The sequence below is a fragment of the Calonectris borealis genome, chromosome 9, assembly GCF_964195595.1.
Source record: "Calonectris borealis chromosome 9, bCalBor7.hap1.2, whole genome shotgun sequence".
In the NCBI taxonomy this organism is placed as follows: domain Eukaryota; kingdom Metazoa; phylum Chordata; class Aves; order Procellariiformes; family Procellariidae; genus Calonectris; species Calonectris borealis.
The window spans coordinates 19,264,847-19,286,794 of NC_134320.1; the positions used below are offsets into that span (position 1 = coordinate 19,264,847).

Consider the following 21,948-nt stretch of genomic DNA (forward strand, 5'->3'; position numbering starts at 1 on the left):
TGTATCAAACCCATAACTTCAGTTAACAATGGTGCGCCTTTTGGAAACATAGTTTTGTGTTGCTTAAAGGTGTGATGGAACTCAAGTACATCCACCTCTGCTTTGGGCTGTTCCGAGATGCACTAAGATGCCTGGAGCCTGTTTACTCTGTAAGGAGAAGCAATGCTATCAATGCTGCAGTTTTTAAATGTAGACATAAGCCAACCGGCTGTTCAGAAACTCTTCCTTGTGGACCTAGAGTGCTCAGCACAATCCCTGCTGCTAATTTCTTTGGCTCTGTGTTCTTCACCTCCATTCATTAGGAGTGAGTCATACTTCACAAGATCTCTGTGAGCAGTTAAATCAATCTATCAATTGAGTCTATTCAATCATTGGCCTGTTTTAAAAGACAAGGCAGCTGTAACGATGAGATTTCATCTCCTACCACCCCGGGAGTGTGTGGCACCCCTCCTCTGGGCTGCATGTGCTCCCCTGGGAGCTCAGCGCTTCAGAAAACTGCCCTTTTGGTAACAAAGGCACCTAACGCGTACGATACAGGCTCCAGGGTGCATCCTCAACTGCAGGGAGGTGGGCAAGAGAGTGGCCCTATCGGGGGAAGAATATAATCCTTTCACATGGACCCAGCTTTTGGGGCAGGGAGGCATTGCAAAAAGACTTTAAGATTAGGTCTGTCAGGGTTGACACAATAAGAAATAGCTTAAACTAAACTTTTCCATTCCTGACCTGGATTCTTCTTTCCAGGTACACTGGCTTTTACCACAGAGCTCCGAGCATGAGGAAGTGACAATCTTCCAAGAGCTGGTGTGGAAACATGGAGAGCCTCACGCCTCTTACAACTCTGCTTACCTGAGGTCTTCCCTTGATTTTTTTTTTTTTTTTTTTTTTAAATTTAATGTCAGATTCTTCACCCAGTCTAGCAGTGCTGCCCAGATAATTGCTAGCAACGCCTACAGGACTCTGTCATGCATGAGAAGGCTATTTAGCTCATGCCTGCCTGCCAGCCAGCCTGAGGAGCTTGGCTCTGTTCCCTATAAGATCTCTCTGACTCCTCTTCCTAGGGCAGGTGAGTCTGGCGCTGAGGGCTGGTGATGTAGTCTCATGCCCCATGCAGGCCCACGGTGTGGTTCTTCCTCTGCATTTGTTCCTTCTAATCCAGGACAGTGCAAGGCGGATCTTGCCCTTCCTGGTGGTGGGTGTTCCCCAAACTCCGTCCACCCCAGCTTTGCTCTCAGCCACAGCTCCAGGAAACTGCTGATGGAGACGGTTCCTCGGCACCCCTTGGGTGCTGGCAAGGTGTCCAGAGGGGAAGCCAGCCAGCCCAAGACTGCTGTGGCACGGAGGCAAGTGCTAGGGGCTGGGGTCACAGTGCTGATGACTGTAGGTAAGAGAGTGCTAGGGTCCGGGGAGAGAGAGAGGATGGGGAAGAAACCACAGGGCCAAGGGGCTGTTGGAGCCGATACATGCACAGTTGATGTGGAATGTGAAAAGGAGGATGCTCGTGAAGAGCAGAGGAGGGAGTCTGCTTGGTGAGGAAATGAGGCTGGGGAACTTGAAGGGACACTGGGGTGTCCAGTGCCTGAGTATCAGGGATGGTTTTTGGATGGTGACAGGGGTGTTGGAGGGAAGCCACAGCTGGAGAGGAACTGGGGTGGGAGGTACCGTGCTCCTCTTGTGCAGCAGAGTCCTTGTGTGGGGTGGCCGTCAGAGACGGAGCATGGGGGGCTCAAAGGGGTCTGGACGTGAGAGGACAGGGTAGAGCAGGATATGCCTCATGTTCTGTAAGCTGTACTCGAGGGGCATGCAGTTGTGTGAGGAGCATGCTGAAGGCTGGGAGGTGTGTGAAAAAGGACCAGAGCTGTAGAGGTGGAAGCAGGGGCCTGGGGTGCGTACGTGAGAAGCAGTGGAGGTTGAGGGAAGCAGGAGCACGTGTGGTGCAGGAATGACCATGTACGTGAGGCAGCATCGGTGGGTGTAAGAGGGGATGAAAGCTGAATGAGGGTGGGGAGCCTGGGAGGGGTATATGGGCGCGTGCCAGCTAGCGCTGGGAATGTGGGTGCGTGGGGAGTGCTAGGCTGTATATAAGGGGACGTGGATGTAAAGTAAAAACCCCAACCCATCCACAGGTGGTGGGGCTGTGCGTGGCCGGGGAGGTGACGAGGGGTGCAGCAGGAGCAGCGGTGGATGTATGGCCCTGGGGAGAGGGGGGGGTGGGGGGTCAGGGGCTGACGGGGGTCACTTTCAGCTGGGGACTCTCATATCGGTGCGGGATCTCAATTGGGGGCAGGGTGCGGGCCCGGATAGTGGCAGGGGTCTGGGTCGAGGATGTGCTGGACCGTGCCCCTCACGGGGTGCCCGGTGAGCCCCTGTCCCCGTCCATCCCGGGGTACCGGCTCGGGTGCAGGCCCGCCCCGGGCTGCCGGCTGGGGCCCAGCGGGGCTCGGGCTCGGTCGGCGGCGCGGCCCCCACGGGGCGCCGGTTCCGGTTCCGGCGGAGCCGGGGCGGCGGGCGGGCGGGGGAGGAGCCACCGGAGCCCGAGCTTGCGCTCTGGAGCCGGGCGGCGCTGGGACCCGGAGAACAAGGGGCGCGGGGGGACTGGGCGCGCGGAGGCCGCAGCCGGGCCGGGGCGCGGGCGGGGGCCGGGCCGGGCCGGGCGGGGGCCGAGGCCGGGGCCGAGGCGGCGGCCGGGGGTCGCGGGCCGCGCCGGGCCGGGGGCGGAGGAGGAGAGGAGGAGGCGGCGGAGGCCTGGCGGCCGGGCAGGGGCGCCATGGCGGCGGCCGAGACGAAGATCATTTACCACCTGGACGAGCAGGAGACGCCGTACCTGGTGAAGCTGCCGATCCCGGCCGAGCGCGTCACCCTCGGCGACTTCAAGGGCCTCCTCAACCGCCCCAACTACAAGTTCTACTTCAAGTCCATGGACGACGACTTCGGGTGAGCGCGGACCCGGGCCCGGCCCGCCGACCGCCGCAGGGGGGAGTCCCCCGTGTCCCCGCGTGGGGGGCGGGCTCCCATGGGGCTCCCTGGGGAGCTGTGGGGGGCCCCGCGCCGGGGGAGGGCTGCGTGGGCCTGGCTGGCGACACCCGCCCCGCACACTGTCGGGGGCTGGGGCTGGCTCCCCCCTCCGCCCGGGGAGGGTCCCCCCGGTGCAGCGGGGCCGAGACCCCCGGGGGTGGGGTGGTGCCCTGCGGCTCTGGGGGCCCCTCTCGTGCCCGGTCTGGGGACCCACCTCCACCCCCAGTGCCTTGCCTTGGAGGGGGGTGGGGATGGTGCCCCCCTTGTGCTTTGTCCGGGGGGGGACAGACCCTCGCGTGCACCCCGTCCAGGGGTGCGTGCACCCCCAGGTATCTCACCTGGGGGGGCTGGTGGTGGTACCCCCCATGCACCTTCTCTGAGGCTGGTGGTCCCGGTGTGCTGCCTCTGGGGACAGCCCCCTGTCCTCCCCTTCCCCCGTTAGCTCTGGGGGAAGCTGCCCCCCGCGGACTCCTCTGTGGGGGAGCTGGTGGTATCCTCCGTGCGCCTTCTCTACAGTGGCACCCCTATGTGTGCCAGAGGCACCTCGGAGGTGGCCATCGTCCCATCTGAGGATCACCCCCTCCCTGTGCTCACGATGTTTGGGCAGCACCTTGCCTGAGAGGGTATCTCCCAGTGCAGCCCACCTTGGGGGTGTATAGGGGTGGCATCCCCCCGTGTGTCCTACTTGGGATTGTCATTCCCCATCTAAAGGGCCTGGGCATCTCCCACTGTGCCTGCCTGGGGAGGGTGCCCCTTGTTCCCTCTGCCAAAAGGGTGCGGGGGCAGTGCCCCCTCCATCAGCCCTTCCCAGGGAGTGGATCTGGGGACAGTTTCATTCTCCTACCATCCATTTTGGGGAGGGCCATCCATTTTGGCAGCTTTATCCTCCGCATCTCATCTTTGGGAAGAATGGGTAAAGGGGACCAGCTTTCTTCTCCCCTGCCTCCGTGGAGAAGGAGTGGGAGCTCTCCATGTGCTGCCCATCTCTAAGCAAAGGGTGTGTACAAGACCTACTGTACCCACGTACATGTCCCATCCTGAGCGTAAGATGTCCTGCGCTTGATCTCTGGGATGGGTCTGTATAGAAGAGGAGTGCAGCACTGCCTCGCATCCCATCTCCTGCGGCGCAGCTCTTTTCCAACACTGGTATTTTCATCACTTCTTTTGTGATACCCTTTGGTTCCTTCCATCACGCGTGGCTGTTTGGAGGTGAGGAGGTATATTCTGTCCCTTGTTTGGGTGGTTGTACTGACTAATCTTCTGGGGAACCCCTGCTATCTCCTACCTTTGTAAAGTCGGTAGCTGTTCTGGGGAGCAAGTGAAGCCAACTCTCAGTAAGACCGTTTGTCCCCAGTCTGTTTTGTCCAGACTCTTCCTACATCTGACTCTCCTCTAGCCTTTTTGAGGACCTCTGTTTTGATCCTGGAACGTCGCTTCTCTTGGCTTCCACAACGTGTGACCCTTTACCATTCCTAGCACTTTGGTGTTTGAAAGAGTTGCGTGATCCTCCTCCCTCTGGATTTTTCCCCCCCTCTGAAGATTTAGTGTTTACAGTAGGTCTTGTGTTTGGAGGCTGGGACTGCAAAAAGCTTTCAGTTTTATAGTCTTCCTAGTGTCTTCTTATTGCGCCAAATACCTCCCTAGGCTGTGATCTTGGCTCGTACCCTACGTTGAACAGGGCTGGGCCTGTTCGGGGCTTGGATGGAGATCAGTGTGGCTGCCTCGGCAGGGGGTGCTCTCCCCTCTGCAGCCAAATTATCCCAGTGCCCAGGTTCCCGTTAGCTTGGGAGGTGCCAGCTTTCAGATGAGGCTTGAAATTTGGAGTCACTCCTTTGACCACAGTCTGGGATGCTTTGCCTCCCTAAATTCCTCCTGACCCAGTGGAGAGCTTGAGTGCTCAGAAGCTTCCCCATTCTCTCCAGGCAAATAGAAGTCTCCAGCCCTCATTTTCCATAAATTTCCTCAGCAATATCAGTTGTCTGTGGATCGTTTCCTGTCCCTCAGCTGTTGAGTAGTGTTGGGTGCTACAGAACAGCTGCCTCTCCCCATCTCGGAGGGGACCGTGTTCATTGGTGGGAGAAGCGAATTCTCCGTGCATGCTGTTTGTAAACAAATGCTTTGGGATCCTTTGAAATGTTGTTCTTGAAGTGAATTCAAACTTGTCTTGAATGAAACATTGCCATGTGGGTGGGAGAGTGTCTGCGTAACTATAAACAAAGTTTAGTAATAAATAGCAGCGTCTCGCGTTGGGAAGAGGGGTCTGGTGGCAGCAAAGTTCTGTGCTGTGCCTTTTCATCCTCCTCTGTTTCTTTAAGGCTCCACAAGAGGAGGCAGATGGTAGATTAATGAAACTCAACGGTGAAGCAGCGTAGGGAGTTGTTGTGGATGCTAGCAAGGAGAGGGGAAAATCACTCAGGAAGACGCAGTTAGTTGCGTCAGAAATGCATGGGATGAGATTCTTGTTGGGACCAATTCAGCTACTTCTGGGAAGAGTGGACCTCTGTGGAAGGGAAGGTGCAGCTGAGAGGGGTCGGAGGCTGTGTGTGGGCAGCTTGTTCCTTGGCGAAGTCCTGCGTGGTGAGTTGTACAGTTGGAGCAGCACGTGGCAAGGCCTTCTGTGGAACAGAGGGGAGAAAGCCTCTCGTGGTGCCGCCATGGATATCCCATCAGGAAAGCTGTCTTTGCTCCTTTGCAGAGAACTGAAGAACATGCTGGTGGTTGGCTGGAGCACGGGGAGGAACAGCCAGAGCAGTCCAGCTGCAGCCTTGTCTCTGAGAAGCAATGGAGCCTCAGGCACCACTTGAAATAGAATCATAGAATCGTAGAATCCTTTAGGTTGGAAAAGACCTTTAAGATCATCGAGTCCAACCAAAATATTTTGGCATCCCTGGTAATTGGTGTCCAGGAGAGAGCAAGCCATTGGTCTGCAGGGAGAGACAGGGACGGAAGGGTAAGAGGCACCTCAGCTGCTTGACTGTAAATGCATGGGCAATTTGTGAAAACCAGGAGATTAACGATGGCTGTATTCAGAAGCTGTGTGCCAAGGCAGGGCATTGCACTCTCACATGGATCCCTCTTGGCCCCTTCCCTCAAGATGCCCTCTGCCCAGCATGGGGGATGGCCTGGCTTGTGGTGACAGTTTCTGAGCTGGGCTGTTTTTGTCAGTTGGGCAGTGTCCAGAAGTAGTACCCGGGGTAAAGCCCCTTTGTGAAAGAGACGAGCTATTAACAGTGGATGGCCTTACGGCAGCTGATCAACGAGGAGGAGACCTGCAGATCCGATGGCTCATGCTTTTTGTCAGTGATTGGACCTTTTGCAGGATCCCTGCGGCGTAAGACTAAGTTCTCCTCTCATCTCTTGTTGGGAGTGGAGGCATCTCTCCTTCCAGGATCAGCTGGAGCAAGACATGGTCCAACATTTCCTCTCACCTCTGTTGCCCAGACTGAATTTGTTTCTCCCTCTTCCTCTTCTTTCCAGGCTGTGGATCTCCAGCCTGGTCTTCCCTTCAGCTCACCCCATCCCCAAGGCAGTATTACAGCCGCAGTCTTGGTGTGTGGGATTTTTCATTCTTTTGTTTATCTTGTTAATATTTGTTTGCTCTGAGAATCAGGGCGGTGATGGAGCAGCTTCAGTGTTTACATCTCCTTGGAAATGTGAACTGAGGCTCCCCTCGGTGGCTGTGGAGTTGTTGGGCTATGCCAGGAGCTAATCCTAGTCAAAGCGCTCAGCCCCAAGTTAAGAAGACCCCAGAATGGTGTCATCTCTAGGTGGGAAGGAGGAGAAATGAGAAACTTTTATGCACCCGATCCTGGGGAGAGGAGCTGTGAGCAGCAGGAAGACTGCAGGGTTTCATTGCCTGGTGTACCCAGCATGTAGTGGGCTACAGCCGCAAATAGAGAATCCAGCCTGAGCCCACTGGTGCAGAGCAGTGACGCAGGGTGCAGATATTTGTGCCCTTGTTGGCTTTGTGTATTGCTAATCCCAGAACTGGAGACATGTGGAGGAGCTAAGCAGACTGATGGTGGAAGTATGGCAGTGCATAGATATGGTACACTCTTCTTGGACCTGAGATACTTTGTGTGATGTGCTTCACTGTGAAGTGTGGAACTACCTTTAGCCTGCTAACCTTGCCCTCATTAGAGAAGGAAGGGGTTTTTTTCCTACAGCTTGTGTCTTTTTATTCAACGTTTTACAGGTAAGATCTGTGTGCTGGTCAGCAGGAGAGAGCCTTAGATCAGTGCAGTGCTATGACCGTTTGTGAGATCCATGTTCTCCATCAAGCCACACGCAGGTTTTTCATGGGGTTTTGAACAGACTTTTTAATTTGTCTTTTTTGTTCCTGATCTATAAAATGGAAATTCTAATAGTGCTCCTGTGCCTTGTCTTGTCCACTTGACACTGAGCTTCTTAGGCAAACATTTGTGTGGATCTTAGCATGACGGAGCTCTCAGTTCCATAGAGGTGCTGCAAGAACAGTAAATTCTCCTGGGGACCTGTGCAGTTGGGAGGGGAACAACCGTGCTGATGGTCTGTGGTAGTTTGTAGTTTGCTGGGACATGGGCTTCAGTGATGTGTAAAGTGTTGCCTCCTGCCCAAGTCCACCATGAGAAATGTACCTGTCTCTGGGCAGCATGGGTCTTCTCGCCAGCCAGGTTGTGTGCATGTTTGCCCCAGCTGAACCACAGGTTTGACTTTTCATCTGGCCAGGTGACTGGTACAACTCTGAGGCTATGCTTGTATCAATTGAAATGTGGTTTCTTTTGACTCATTTTTTGCTTGTAATTGATGCTGCTCATTTTCTATCAATCGAAAGGTGTTCCCTCAGGGGCATGCTAAAGTTTAAATTAAACTTTTCAAAGCAGTTTCAGTTAAATGAGTGCAATTTGTGCGTCTGGGTAAGTTCTTAGCACCTGGCCTGAAGTTCCATCTTGTCTTTCCGTAAATTCTGGAGTGCCTGAAAATTCCTTCTGCGTATGGAGAAAGCACTTGGGTGATCATTTTGCTTATCTTCACTTCACTCGGCCACCTCTCCTCTTCCAGGCTGGAGAGGAGAGGCCCGCTTCTCCTGCAAGGGGACCATCCCTCCCTCCCCATCTCCTCTCTTGTTCTGTGTTGCCGGGAGGACACCAGCGATTGAAGGTACAGTGGTGGCATGGTGCTGCTCCTCCCACCGGTGCTGTCTTCTCCCTCTTGCAGGTCTCAATTCCAATTCTAACTTCAGAGCTGTGGTGAGTGATTCCTGGGTCTCAACTGTCAAGTGAAAATTGGTATCCAACTAATCACTAGCCCGGTATCTAATCCAGACCTGCTTAATTATCACTTGCTCTCCAAAGCCGGGTACGAGGCAGTGATTAGGGCAACACTCTGGAGGCAGAACAAAGCGGGCGCTGCTGGAATTCCCAGTGCAGGGGTCAGATGCCGTTGGTATTTGGCGACCTCATCTCCTGCACATGTGCATGGGGAAACGCATTGACGCTCACTGAAAGGCTGAGTGATTTATTTTTATTGCAGGGTCTTTTTGAAATTGGTGCCAGCAGTGACTGTCCTTCTGGCTGGAAGTGTTTGGAGCCGGGGAAAGGGATCCTAAACTTAATAAGCAGTGTCAGTCCCTAAGCAGTGGTGAGCCACTGGCATGGTGCCCCAGCCTTTCCTGCCAGCTCTTTGTAGCATGAGTTGGGAGAGTTGTTTTATTTTGATTTTTGGAACTTTATTTTTTAAATTTTGAATTGGACACTCTGCTGTCTGCAGAAGACATTTGCCTGTCCCATGTCCCTGGTGGAGAGTGCTTCCATGTCAGCATGGATTTCATGCAGGGAGAGGTTGGCAAGAGGTCTGTGAGCAAAAGGGCCTCCAAAACTGCACGCGACTCCCTTGCACGCTCACATCCTTTGTGGTGCTTCTGTCTGAGTGACAGCATTGGCCTGGTGGTGAGGTGGCCGTCACTTTTCTTCATCTTCTGGCCAGTCCCTGTCCTTTCTGTGCGGAGGGCAGCACTTAACCATGTGAGAGGCCACAGCACCCCATCTCTTGTGCTCTCTGCTCCGGAGGCTGCGTGGTTCCCTGCCTGCTCACGTGAGACGTGCTGCCCCGATTAGCTAGGATCCACCAGAGGTTATTTTTTGGGCATTTTTCATGTAGGTTACTGCAGCCTGTGCTCTGTCTCCTGGGCTGCTGCTGAGGATTTGGCAGAGAGCTGCTAACCACTGTCTGCACTTGTGGTGGGAAGTTCCTGTAATGCTGCCCGTGCTGGGGGGTGGCCCATCGACACTGGAGCTGATCCTGGCTGTAGCTGCTGCTGGAGGCTGTTTCCAAGTGTCGTGGCAGTGGTGGGGGGGGGCCGCCGCAGTGCCAGGGCTGGGGCGCAGATGGAGAGGGTTAGTTGATGGTATTCGCTCCTTCCCTGGGTTGTATTGTCTGTGCCTGCCTGTGTGTGTCCTGCTGTTCAGACCCAGCTATTACCGACTCCATAGGTGTCCGGCTTTGTTTGTTGTGGTTGGAGCTGTGCTCCGAAGGCCACGTTGGATGGCAGTCATAGCCTGGTTTCTTTGCCCAGGGATGGCGTTTGGAAAGCCAAGTTAGCCAAATCGGGCTGCAGACCAATTTCCCTGAGGCCTTGTCTGTACTATGCAAACAATGAAGCTTTACAACAGCTATTGAACTTGTTTGCAGCTAGAGCTGGTCAGAATTTTTTTTTGACTGAATGTATTTTCTCCCAAAATATGGTGTTATGTTGAAGCCAGCATTTTTCTTGGAGAGGTATTGTTTTCAATTATGTTTTTGATGGGAGTGTTTCTTAATTTTAAACCTCTCTTGTCACTCTGGAAAAAAAGAGAAAGAAAGGTCAAGGAACCTTTCCCCATCCATGAGAACGCAGCTGTTTTGATGCAGTGCTGTGTTTTGAAATCATCTGGAGGACTCTGGTCCTCCAAATTCCTGCACAGAGCAAAAACCTACCTCGACATCTCAGAAACTGCCATGACGTAAATCTGTGTGCCCCGACGGTGGTGCAGCTATGCTGCAACGTGGTTCAGTCTCTGAGGTCAAGGCCAAACACCGTTTAAAATGGCTCATAAACCGCCGTAATCTGGGTCGTGACCTGAGCGTTGTTCGTGGTTATAGGATGATAGTGGTGACTGCTCAGTCTTCTGGTTCCTGCTGAAATACAGCTTTTGAGAGTTTCATCTAGAACTTGGCTATTCCCAAATCCCAGACCTTGGCTCACCCGCAGAGTGGGTACTGGATCTTCTGGGTGGTGGCATAAGGACCTACGCAGCTACGGTGAAAGCAGGACAGGCAGGTGGGGAGGCAGCGTTTCGTAATGGACTCCGAGAAGGAAGGTGCTGGCTTATAGGGAAGGAGGCAGACGGCCCATGAGCCCAAGGCCTGTGTGCTCCGAGCACTGAGCCTTCAGTAAGTCCCTCTTCTCTAGCGTGCTCCTGGCATCCTTCACCTGTGATCTCCCCACCTGGTCTTCCAGTAGGCAAAGACGTCTGGGTCAGGCCTTGTGGCCTGAACTCGTGGAGGTAGTGACCCACCACCATGCGTTTGGGGATGCTTGGGGAAGAAGGGCGCTGTTGAGTGTAAGCAAAGAAAATCTGGTTTCCCCCGCAGCTTCTCTGCTGCACAGATGTGTTTGGCTTCGGTCCTCTCTCAGGGTGGGCATCAGGCCCTCCATCTAGACTTGAAGGCTGTATGTGTAGAGGTGCGGGGAGCATAGTTAAAATTCCTCAAGTCCTTTTTGAGCTCATGGTACTTAAAGTGGTGGGAAGCCTCTTGCATGTCTGCATGGCAGTTGCTGAACTGTTGTGAGCTGAGGGTATCTGCTGTGATGAAGTGCTACTCCTCCACCCTTGACTGCATCCAAATAGATATAACAGTGTTGTGGTTTAGTATTTGATCTGTGTAAAAGCCCATGAAGGAGAGCTGGGCTTGCAGAACACAGCGGAGACTGCGCCTGCAGGAAATTGCCTTCATGTTGTCGCACCAGCTTTGCATCGTGCTGCACATCTGATGAGGCAGCAGTCAGGGCTGTGTGTTTTTGGTGTTTCCTATTGATTTCCTCCTCGCTCCATCCCTTGTTTGTTATTCGGAGCCTGCCCTTCTGACCTGTGCTGGATGGATGGTGGTTTTCCAGAAGGGGGATGTGGCACCACGTGGCTGTGTTACTGTTTGTGCCGGTGATGCTGGCTTGTTAGGCAGCAGCTGGCAAGTTAAGTAAAACTTAATCCTGCTGGTGGCTGCTGTTGGAAATTTTTGGACTAAATCCTTTTGTGAAGGCTTTTTGGAAGGCGTTGAAGTAAAGTACAAATCTGGGAATTAGTCTAATCTCTGTGACTCTGCTTTGTCCGTGTGCTTATCTGTGTAGTGCCACGGTGGCCTTAGGAGAGTTTGTGAGCTCTTGGGCTGTGAATATCGCTGTCTTCAAGGACTGCGTTAGCTTGCAGAGCTGAAGTATTAGTATCTCCCTGAGCCCCTGCTCTGAAGCTCTTGGTTTCACTTGTTTCCATTGCTGTGTTGTTACTGCCGTAGCACTAATATTGAGCCTGTCCAGGAATGGGCTGGAATTCTCTGGAGGCTTTGACAGGCAGAGATGCCTGGTGCTGACCTTCCTGTGCCGTGTAATCCTGTATCACAGTGGAGGCTTGGGATTGTTGTGGTTGTTGTATCAGTTCTTTATTAAAGGAGACATGCCAGAGGCATTGTTTTTCCAGTCACAGCTAGCTATTGAAGGCAGCAGAAGCAGCATTTGGGTACCCTGCTCCGCTAAGTCCTCTACTTTGGTTATCCCCTCACTGGGGCATCTGTCTGTGTGTCTTGTTGGCTAAAATTTGCTATCTTTTGAGAACTGGAGGAAAAGAAGATACAGTGAGTGGTGACTGAATCGCTGCAGTGGGAGTCCGTCCTTCTGGCCCTGGTTGAAGATGTGAGCTGAAGGGGGGAAGGCTTCCTCGCATGACTTGGAGCAGAGATCCGTTTCTGGGAGAGCTGGCACTGGCCGCTGTGTGGGAAGGTCTTTCCCCTGCTGGTTTTTGACCTGCCCCTAGGGTTTGGAGAGGAATTTATTTGCTACGTGGCCCCTCTGATCGCTGGCAGCTGTCTCTGTAATAGGCTGGGAATTCAGGGTCTGGGTAACAGAGGCTGTGGGCTTTTCCTTGTTTTCTGATGGCTGGCAGCTCCTGCCATGTACAGGCTGGTTCTGAGGACACTGAGGGTCTGCCGGAGGGGTCTGTGTTTTGGGAGCTCTGAGTCTGCATGGATTATCATAGCGGGGAAGCTGGTGCTAGCACGTTAGCCAGCCCACTCGCTGGGCTTCAACTTTTTCCCCTCAGCATTGCTCTGACCTACTCTGACCTGTTTGAGATTCATGGTCCTTTTGTGTCTCACCATTTGCAAGCAAACAGGTTGTCCCCTGTACACTGCACTGTGCCATGACGCCGTTGTTGACAACCAGAGCAGTGCCAGAAGTGCGGTGACAAACCTGGCTTTGTGGCCTGTGATCAGCAGGGCAGGGGCAGGGAGAAGGCTGCTGCTGTGCTGTTGGCTGAGTTGGCCCCAGGGCGCAGCAGCTTCTCAAATTGAAGCTTTTTTCAGAAGCTGTGATGGATATGCAAACTCCGTACTGCTGTTTGCATATGGCTAACGAGCTGTCCCAGTTCATTCAGCCCTGCCTAGCTCAACCAGTATTTTAGTGCCATTCGTAGAGAGACTTGCCTGTGGGCCCAGCTGAGGCTGTGCTATACTGGAAGCCCATATAGGGGCTTAATGCAGGAAGTCTTGCCATTGCACTGTTCATTTGAATTTTTTCTTACTGGCTTTTGTAGCTCTGAGAAGGGTGGATTTTCACAGGTCTCCCTTGTGGCAGACCTCCACAAGGAGCTGGTAAATGCACCTTTGGGTCCTGAAGGGGCTCCTGTGAGATGGATTTTCCTTCCAGAGTGAAAATGTTTCATTTCAGCTGGGGCCAAAAGATGGGTTAGTTTGGGAAAACTCTTAACATTATTCCCTGCCCAGGCATCCTGGAAGCAGCAGAGGAGTTCTGGGGTGGCAACATCTGCTTCAGCTTAGGGTATGCTCTGAGTTTCCTTGGGGCAGCTCCGACTTACTGCAGAGGTATGTAACATCTATACAGGGTGTGCATGTTGAGTCTGATGTGTCTGAGCTGGGTCAGACTCGCGCAGCATGTGTCTGTGCTTCTGAATCTCCCACACAGAAACACGGGAGCCTACTACAGCAGTTTTTTGTTTTGTTTTTAATATTGCCAGTGTAGGACACTAAAAATCTTTCGGTGCCTTCATACAACATTACCTTTGGTGCAGTTGGTACCTGTGCTCTGGTGATAGGAAGCTGAATGGCACACATGCTTTCCCGTGGAGTGAGATCTGTAGACTTGAGGTGGAGACGTTATCTGCAAGGACCAGGTGAGCTCCTGGTCGGTCAACATGTGGTGCTGGCACAAAGTGTTTGTGGTGACTTTACGTGTGACTAAAGGAGAGATGCTTCATGGGAATTTGATGTCAGTATCACAGATAATTAGGAAGCTCAAAATCAGGGTCTTGTTGTAACTTGACTTGTCAGCACATCCACAGACATGGGAAATGGCCCTGTTAGTAATAACGTGTGACGAGTCTTTCTGGTCTGCTGTCGGGAATAGTTAACGTGTAGAGTGACCAGTTCAACACAGTTACCGAGCTCATGGGATATTTACAGACTGCAGACAGGTTGTGCTACCTTCCACTGCACTTCCCCATTCTTGAAGGACCTGGGAGTTGGCAGCTGTGGTTTTTAGACCCTCCACAAGAGGAACATTTCACGTCATGTGTGGTGGTGACTTCTGGAGGTCACTGACTGTTATCCAGCCTTTGGTGCAGTTGTCAGAGATGGCAGGTGGGAAGGTTTTGAATGGTATGCGACAGGGTCAGGCCTTGGAGTTCACGGTGTCAAAGAAAAGCAGCAGCTCTGAGTTGGACTTGGTCCTGCAGAGGTGGGCTATGTTGCTGTAGTAATCCAAAGCACTGTCCTCTTCTAAATTGTGGGGAAACTTACTCTCTTGTTGAACAGGCTGCTGATCCCTGGTGTAGAGGCGAGTCCCGGCAGGAGCTGGCCTGAGTTCACGCAGACTATGGACTAATGCCAGTCATCGCTTATAGCTGGGCTGCTGAAACAGAAAAACCTGGCTGCTTGCAGAAATCGCCTTCCTTCCAGATCAAGACCATGGCTTGCACTCTGTTTCAGTAAATCTCTGACACTCCTCTGGAAGAGTCCTAGGCAGGTGATGGTCTCCTGACTGCCTAGATACTGCTTTGTCCAGTAGAACACCCATCAGTGTCAGGAGGAGTTCTGTGGGCTAGGGCTTTCATAAAGGAAGGAAAAAGAAGTGAGTATTTTCATTGCTGAGAGTAAACCAGCAGCACAGTGGAGACAGCTCACATTTTCCCTGCTTCTTGGCTAATACGATTCCTTTTAATTTACAGTAATTGATTGGCTCCTGCTTTATGGCTCTCATCCGCTTTCTGGACCTCTGGTTGAGTGAGTTGTGTACCAGCACATGCTTGGTTTGGTTAGAACTGGAGCATCTTCCTTGTCTCTTTCTTCCAGCAGTTGAAAAACATTTGCTTGTTTGCTGGGTGATGGCTGGAGGGCAAGCTTGGCTGGCCTGGTAGAGGATGCTTGGTAGGAGATTGCTCGTTGTATTGTTCAAGGGCTTCACTGAGTTTGGTGAAGATGACTGATATTAGCTGAAATAAATAAAGTATGTAAAAGGCTACTAAAATGTGCTCTATTTGCTGTCTCTCTGTACAGGGAATTTCTTGTACCATCCCCTGCACTGACACCACAAAAGCAGGAGACCAGGTGAAACAGCTAGCCTTCCTCTACCTTTGATTGGTTTTGTCTACTAGTAGGCCTGTGTAGGAGCTGATCATTTAAACCGTTGGTTTTCTCCAAGTTCTTCCTGGCTTGCTAACGATTTCCTGAGAGTGAAGTGAATAGTTCAGGTTGCACCAAAAATTATCCAGGGCCCAAAGGTGAGGAAGAAAAAGAACATGCGTCCCTGTCCTAGCGATGGTCAGAAATGGTTCTTATGAGTGTTCAGACCCCTCATGCTGTCTGCTGCCTCCTGCATTTTAGGACCAGAGGGACACAGTATCACTGTTTGCCCTTTTCTCGGAGTGCTGCAATAGCCTGGGATCGGGGACAAAGTTCTTTATTTGCCACCATGCAGCTGTTGTGACTCTGAAAGGCTCTTCTTTGCGTGAGTCCTTCTCATTGTCTTCGGCAAATGTTTTGTGGTGGAACTTAATTTTGAGCTTTATTAACTCCCTGTTGGTTTTATAGGGGTTCTTTGTATGTCTTATAGACCTAGTTAGCAGAGATGTTGCTGATGATGGCCCAGCTGGATGCGACGAGTAGGTGCAGTCATCTAGAGCCTGTTATCTTTCAAGGCCCCTTCCCGGGTAGGAGGTTGGGCTGGTTTCCTTGGGAGATTCTTGCAAAGTTTTTTTGTGCCAGGAGAGAGTAATGCGAGCCGGTCAGTGTCTTCAGGGCAGGACACGTGTGGAGGCTGCTGTGTCATCTCCTGGTGGAGATCTGTCATTAAACACAAATTAATTGTTAACATGATGGGGGAAGCAAACCTCACTCCTCCTCCCCACAGACATCTACCTTGGTCTGTGCCTTCCCAGACCTGCTCTGGAGGTGGCTGACCAGCAGAAAGGTGCTCCAAGAGCAGAGGGCTGGTGCTGGGCAGGGCTGCCGTGCTGGCAGCCCGGGACAAGGGGGTGCTGGCGAGCAGACTGCTCTGTGGCAGCTCCCTGCTTCCCCAGGTGTGGAAGTCCAAGCTTTCAGACTTTGTTTCCCACCCTCCCCCTCTTCCCGTTTTCCCCCTCTTCTCCTCTCCTTGCTCTCCCGCTGAGTTGATGCTTTTCCAGGAATGAGCTGTACTGCTGGCCCAGCACATTCCACAGCAGCAGCGCTTTCTTGGCAGGAGCCTTGCCTGCTGTTAAGAAAAAGCAGGACTGACTTGGCGTCCCTCAGCTGAGGGCCAGAAAAGGAAGGCCTGGTCCTACCTTCCTCACGGTGGATGCAGAGCCTTCCCGGACATCGTGCCCCTCTCCCTTGCCTGTTGTGTATGAGCTAACGTCCCCCCAGCAGTCCCTGGAGCCCTTTACAGCTCCTCACTGTCGTCTTAACTGGCGTGAAGTCCCTGGGCATTGCAAGGGAGCCTGTGACTTTTTTAGGCAGCCTAGAGAAGGGTGGGTGACTTCTGTGGAGAATTGCAAGGAATTCCCTGTGGGGCCCAGACACCTCTTCCACGAACTTCTTGATAAGATGTTGTTGCGCCCTTTGTGTTTTGCTGCCTGCAAGGGTTCCACCTTGTCCCACCTCCCTGCACGGTCCTTTCCTCTTTGTTGGCAGGAGCTGCTGTATTGCAGCTCTGCGTTGTGGGCTCTTCCCGCCATCTGTATCCAGACGGAGCTAAGTGTCACAGCAGTGCCTCTTCCAGTTTGCTTGCCATCTCTCAACATATGTATGAACCATAGCAACTGCATCAGGATTTTACCCTGTCTCGTACGCGTGTCTCTGTTCGGCTGAGGCCTCTTCGGGCCTGTTTCCTATCCCACCTTGAATACAAGGCCAGCCTTTGGTCACTGCTGTATCTGTGAAAGTCTCGGTTCCCTGAAGGTCATTTCTGCAGACGTTTAACCTCAAATCCTTCTTTCTCACAATGGGTCCTCGCACTTCTATCATTGTGTTGGGCCATGTAAGCTCTTAGAGTTGTTGAGGAGCTGAAACTGAGCTACCAGGGTGAAGATCCTGGCTGGGCTTCTGCTGGGAGTTCCCGTTTGTCCTGATTTCCAATTCAAAGAGACTGGAAGTGTCACTGAACCTTCAGGGGCCTGGAGAATGCTTCCTTTGATGATGTCTCTAAATGTCCTTCTGGGGGTTGGAAGCATCGCTTGGGCAGGGCGGGATTAATTAGTGTGGAGGTGCCTCCTGCAGTCCCCGTGCAGCTTCCTCCTCCCGGTCGGAGGACAGGCCTGTTGGGCTTGTTTGCAGAGCAGTGCTGCAGCCAGATGGTCACTCCGGAGATCAAGGCGGGAGGGGCCACCAGTGCTCTTGGGCTCACTTCGAAATCAAAGTCTATAGCTTTGCTTTGATAAGTGCTGCTCCTGGGCAGGCCTGTGAGGTCGGGTGGCTCATTCCTAAATGCCATTCCTTTCCCAGTCGTTGGACTAGATGAACAGGAGGTCTGTCCTCTGTCATCTCCCACCCAGTTATCCCTGTAGGACTGAGCACAGGTCCAGCTGGAGCCAAGCATCTCCTGGACAGGGGGGCTGTGGTTGTACTGGTGTATGTCCAACGGAGTGATTGCAGATGTGTTGATGAGGGGTTCTTGGGGAAAACAATTGCCATCTTAGATGTCTGTTCAGCTCCTGCCTGAATGACTGTGGGGGAAAGCACAGCAAGCTGTGGGGTGCGTGGGGAGGCTGTGGGGCAGCAGTGGTAAGCATGGTTGAGGGAGGCTGTAGGGATTACAGCCTGAAAACGAAAGAGGCTGTTCTTGTGCTTTCGCTCATGGGCACAGTATCCCCGCTCCTGAGGAGAGCGGGTAGTAGCTTGAAATAGGGTGACCTGTTTCCCGAGGAATCCTTGTAAAGCTCCGTTGATTTGTTAGGAGAGCAAAGGTGGCCTCTCCTGCTCGAATGCAGAGCTGTGTTATTGCCGTGTTAGCAGGGCAGCTGATTTGTGCTTCTTGATTCTTAAGAAAGGCCCCAGGTAAAGACAGTGCTGGCAGGGAGCTCACATTCACATGGGGTGCAGGGACAAACGGGAGGACAGCAGCTCCTCTGGGGAGGAGAGTCTGACAGAGCTAAACCACCTACAGATCTGTGTTTCCCTTTTAACCCTGTGCTACAGCATAGAGGAGCAGTGGAGAATACCCCGTCTGGGGGCTCGGGAGGGAAATTAAATGGGAGAGTGATGGTCTCTGTTTACACTCAGAGAGCCCTTCTCACCCCAGTGCACTCTGCAATTTGTACCCTAGGTGCTCCTGCTCCTCGTACAGGAGGTAAAAATACAGTGAGGAAGACCCGAAGAATGCCCTGGCTTATGGAGACAGACAACTCAAATCCTCTAATCCTGTTTGATGCGTGCTGTTTGCCTACAAAGCCCAAGGTCTCGCCGATACACGTGTGTACTCTTTAGTTGGGCCTGTAGCCCTTGGGGGGATTGTATCCCCACGGGAAGCACACGTGTCATGTCTGGGCTTAGTCTAATAGGCGAGTATTTCCCATCCAAAATCCCAACTCTGTCAGAGAATTGCCCTGTGCAATTTTCTCTGCTGGTGAAATGGCTGCAGAGCTCGTCCCTGTGGCCCCAGCATTTGATCTTGCAGAAGGGAGGAGGATTTTGCTGTAGAGCTAGGAGATGCTTACATTTGTATAGTAGCACATGAAGGTGCTTCCTTTTACTATGCAGCATTATTAATCTATGCAATCATTTGGAGACAAGACATCCCTGCCCTAAGGGGTGTGTACTAAAGATCTTGAAAATGAGATCACATTTCTAGTGTGTAAATCCTTGAAGCTTGTGCTATTGGGTAGAAACGTCTCCTGATGTTTTTTGTTTGTTTTTTTCTTTTCTTTTCTTTTTTTCGTGGTTCTGTGGGCTGTTAAGGTCAGAGGAGTGACCTAACTAATCTGTGCACTTTTAAGGGGGTTGTAATAGATGATTAAGTTTAACATTGAATTTCTGGGCTTTGCAATGTTGGAAAAAACGTTGCTGTGAAGGTCTTTCCTCTCAATAATTGAACTAAATGGTGGAAAAGATCTTACTTTTTTCATCTGCTCTACTAGCTTTTCATGTTTTTAGTGTGAAATTGTCACTGCTCAATTGTCTTCTCAATCTTTGCACCTCCCCTAATAAGATTCCTTTTCATCCTGGCCGTCGAGCTGTCTAACATGCTTGAGGGGTCCCTTTTCCTCACCTCCCTTCTTGGTACTGACCCCCGCAACTCCAGATTCAGCTTTTCTGATCACCGCCATGTCCTGTAATTGCTTCTCTCCGAGTATCCTCCCCATTGTGAGCCCTTAGATAGACGAGTTGGGGGATGGCACCGCCAGAGACGAGCAGCTGAGCTCCAGCCTGCATCCGTATCTGAGGTTCAAATCCTCCTGCCAGAGCCTTTGGCAATGCCTCTTGGATTTCTTCTTTCCCTGGGCTCACGTTACTCCATTTGAGTTCTTCGCTGGGACCCCACTGTGGTTAGCGGGTCCCGCTCAGGAGAGACCAGAGCTGGCTGAAGCGAGAAACTCCCTTGTATCCGCAGCCTCGCCCGGGCTGGAGGCCACCGAGGGGAAACGGGGAGGCTGGGAGCGCAGCAGCTGCGCTGGTAACGGCTGCGCAGCCCGGGGTCTCTGACACGGCGCAGCCGTCTCCGAGGCTTGGGTTTTATGGCCTCCTTTCTCTCCTATGTACGCTCTCTTGTTCCCCACCTTCCCTTCATTCCTAGGACATGACTCTGTGATATAAAATACCCTTTAATTTCCTGAGCCGGGCTGGGGCTCCCTGGAGAAGGCAGCATCTGCCCGCCTGTCCCTCGCCTGCCTCTGCATCCTTGTTGCAGGCTGCCAGCCGCTCCCGCCGGCAGGGAGCGGGAGGGAAGCTGGGAGCGTGGCATCTTCCCAGGCCGTGGGGAGAGGGTCTGCCGGCTCTTCCGGAGAAGCCGGCAGGAGGGTAGGGATAGAGCCAGGGTGGGAGCTGGATTTCCTCCGCTTCCCTCCCTGCTGCCGGGGCTGCCCCTTCCCCTCCCCCAGCTGCATGGGAGCAGATGTGCTGCTTGTGTCAGCCCTGGCAGCCCCCTCTGCACACCCCAGCCGGGCTCCTGCGGCAGCCAGAGCCTCGTCCCCTCCTTCTCCCCCCCCCATCCCCGGCTTGGCCCCGTGTCGCTGGGGATGGTGGTTGAATCATCCGCCCACTCGGCCTGCCTCCCCTGTAACCCTCCCTCCCTCCTTCCTCCCTCCTTCCTCCCTCCTGCAGGTCTCTTTGTTGGAAAATTCAAGGCAGATGAGTGCCGGGGAGCGCTGGGCCTGTGGGCCAGGCGCTGAGCCTGCAGCTTGGCCGCAGCACGTCAGCTGGCCCCAGGGACAGGACGGAGGTCGGCGAGCGCCCGTTCTGCTGGGTGATTCTCCATGCAGAGCAGCAGCGCCGAGGGGCTGGACCCACACTCGCCTGGGCAAGGCTCAGGCTGCCTCTCCATAGAAGGGGTTTTTCCTGGCCACTGTTCTCAGCTGTGTTGTGCCCAGCCCCCAGCAGGACTTTAAACATGGGAAAATCTGAAACCGGGCTGCCCTGATGGACAGTAAACTAAAAGCAGTCCCTTTGAAATCAGCCTTGGGCAGATGTTTTCCCTGGGCTGTGGTGGCTCCTGCCAAAAGGAAAGAGAACCGAGAGAGCCTGAGCCCCTGGGTCTGCTCTTTCGGGATTCCCGGGTTCAGACCCCATCAGCTGGGGCTCTTCCCAGCACATTCACAGGATGGTTTTCCCTCCCAGCACATCCACGGGACAGTTTCATCTCATGGCTGCCTCCCCATGCAACCGCAGAGGAGAAACGTGGCACGCTCGCAGCTCCCCCAGAGGCTGCTCGGTTGGTGGCTTCTGACGTGAACCTGCGGTCTTGTTCGTGTGAGAAGTGTGACTTGAAGGGAGTGGTGAGAGGTGGGGGGAGGAAGGCTACAGCTCAGGGCTGAGGCTGGAGAGGAATGCAGGGCACGAATAGCCGGGACGGTGCGAGGGGTGACAGACGTGAGCAAGGCTGCGGAGATACTCCTGCTCAGCATGTCCCCGACTCCGGCACTATCAGTTTTTGCTCTGTAGAGTCTAAATATATAATCCATTGTGCTCTGGCAGCTGGGTGATAAATAGTGATAAATAATGTAGTGGCTGGGGGAGGAAGGAGAAAACTGCCTCGGGGTGGAGCTGACCCCTGGGATGTCTGGGGCAGCAGCGGCGTAATAGGAGCGATGAGGGACCAGCTCTCAGGACAGAAGGAGCTTGTTCTCCATCAGGCATTGCAGTTGAGTGTGGGCAGGGGGTCTTGGGGATTGGTTTCCTCTATCCCCACTGAAAGTTCATTTGTGCTTAGTGGTTGGTCACCTTGACCCTGCAAATATATCACCCTGTCCCTTCACCCACAGGCAGGGCTCTGTGTCCCTGAGCAGGCAGCACGCAGCACTGAAAATTGGCTCTGCCTGAAGTTCTCTCTAGGAATTGGATGAAGTCCAGGCTGCTGGCGACAGTATGAATGGATGCTAGTGCAGCCAGGCCAGGGTGCATGTCTGTGTGTGTGCGCTTGGAAGTGAGGAGACAACAACTTGCCTGCATTGGAAAGGGTTGGCGTGGGCACCGAAGAGGACGGGTCCTGGGGAAGACTGCCCATGTTTGATACTCGTCCTGGGCTGCAGGGGCTTTGGGCAGAGGCTGGCCCAGGGCATGCTGAAGAAGCATTAAGCCAGGAGGGTTTTAATCCATCCTCACTGCTCTTTTCCTGCTTCTCCATCTGTGCAAGAGGAATTAACGCACATCCTGGGAGTGGATTAGACTGCTCAAACCGTGACCTCCTCATCTGTGCCTTCTGGGGATGGGTAGCATTTGTCCAGTCCCTTTGCTGGCTCTCCAGTTTGGGCAGGGGTCATGAGTGCCAGCTGCCAGCAAAGACAAGCCAACGTGCTGCCTTTCACCCCGTGGGACAGCCCTTTGCTGAGCGTGCGTGACACCGGAGCAACCAGCGTGGCTGGCAGAGTGGAGCAAGCCTGCTCCCCGGGTTTTGGTCTTACAGCACTGTTCATTTGCCTTTTGCTGATGCCTTGCGAGTGTTGGCGAGCCTTGCCGTCCTATTTTCAGTGACGGCTTGGGCAGCTGTGGGCGCACCAGCGAGCG

At 53.3% G+C, this 21,948-nt stretch overlaps 1 protein-coding gene across 3 annotated transcripts in view; it reads left to right on the forward strand.

The window, feature by feature from the left end:
• Positions 1–2,704: 2,704 nt before the first annotated feature.
• DVL3 (dishevelled segment polarity protein 3) overlaps positions 2,705–21,948 on the forward strand; it is a 32,167-nt gene continuing 12,923 nt past the window's right edge. For 2 of the 3 annotated variants that reach the window (XM_075157246.1, XM_075157247.1), the window contains exon 1: positions 2,706–2,931. In XM_075157246.1, the coding sequence (XP_075013347.1) occupies positions 2,765–2,931 (167 nt within the window). In that variant the 5' untranslated portion in view covers positions 2,706–2,764. Of the gene's footprint in view, positions 2,932–21,948 lie in introns of all 3 variants that reach the window. The other variant, XM_075157245.1, reaches the window with a different exon arrangement.